General features: G+C 36.4%; 1 protein-coding gene across 1 annotated transcript; it reads left to right on the plus strand.

Moving 5' to 3' along the window:
* LOTGIDRAFT_81109 (hypothetical protein) lies at nt 1-648 on the plus strand (the record flags this gene model as incomplete). The annotated part of the gene is made up of 2 exons (XM_009051505.1): nt 1-200; nt 511-648. Coding segments are annotated over 2 exons (338 nt in total), but the record flags the coding sequence as incomplete, so codon positions are not given.
* Nucleotides 649-1040: the final 392 nt, after the last annotated feature.

The following is a 1040-nucleotide window of genomic DNA, read 5'->3' on the forward strand; positions in this document are numbered from 1 at the left end:
TTGTGATCGACAGCATGGTGGACGTGGTTTTCTTTGTGGACATAGTGCTCAATTTCCACACGTCGTTTGTGGGCCCAAGTGGTGAAGTAATATCGGACCCTAAAGTGATTCGAATGCATTATCTGAAGAGTTGGTTTGTAATTGATCTGTTATCCTGTCTACCGTATGATGTGTTTAATGCCTTCCAATATGTTGATGATGTAAGTACCTCTTGCTTCTGATGCTTCTGCACTGACCTCTACGTATAGATTAATACTGCTGATGAATTTTCTGACCAAAGATACAAAGAAAGATCATCCTTACGTAACACATGATGACATAAGCATCTCGACATGCATAAAGAGAATGCACATTGGTAGTAATGTTCATTGCCTTTGACTTCATTAGGTCCTATTCAGGTATATCACTTGAACCCCTTTGTACTGATAGTGGACCATAGATGTCTGAATCTAATTGTCACTTTGCCGACTGTCTCAAGAAATTAAGAAATTTGATCTCCATTTATTTCAGGGAATCAGTACCCTCTTCAGTGCTCTTAAAGTTGTGCGTTTGCTGCGTCTGGGAAGAGTAGTAAGGAAGCTTGATCATTATTTGGAGTATGGAGCTGCTATGTTGATCTTACTTATACTCGTGTTCATATTATTTGCCCATTGGTTCGCTTGTATCTGGTATTCAATTGGATTTGTCAAAATAAATCTTGCCTATTTTGAAACTCATCTTGTAATTTGATTCTTATTCTTATTCGCAGTCATCTAACAAGTTCGATGATTTGGCTTCAGATATTGCCATGTAGCTGGTTTATTCTGTAGACATATATAAGCATAATTTCTTACTATAGGACCGTATTAGACATAGCACAATTTCTCTTTTTCTGATCGTGTAAAAAGATTTTTCTTAGTTAATTTAGTATCGGGTGAATTATCCCATTTCTGTATGTCAACAATATTGTGTTAATACTCACTTGGAAAATTGTTTTCTCACTATGATTGCACGTTGCTCTTTAATATCGTTATTATTTTAATTCCACATGCGACGAGTTG

This window comes from Lottia gigantea (genome assembly GCF_000327385.1).
Source record: "Lottia gigantea unplaced genomic scaffold LOTGIsca_16916, whole genome shotgun sequence".
NCBI classification, from domain to species: domain Eukaryota; kingdom Metazoa; phylum Mollusca; class Gastropoda; family Lottiidae; genus Lottia; species Lottia gigantea.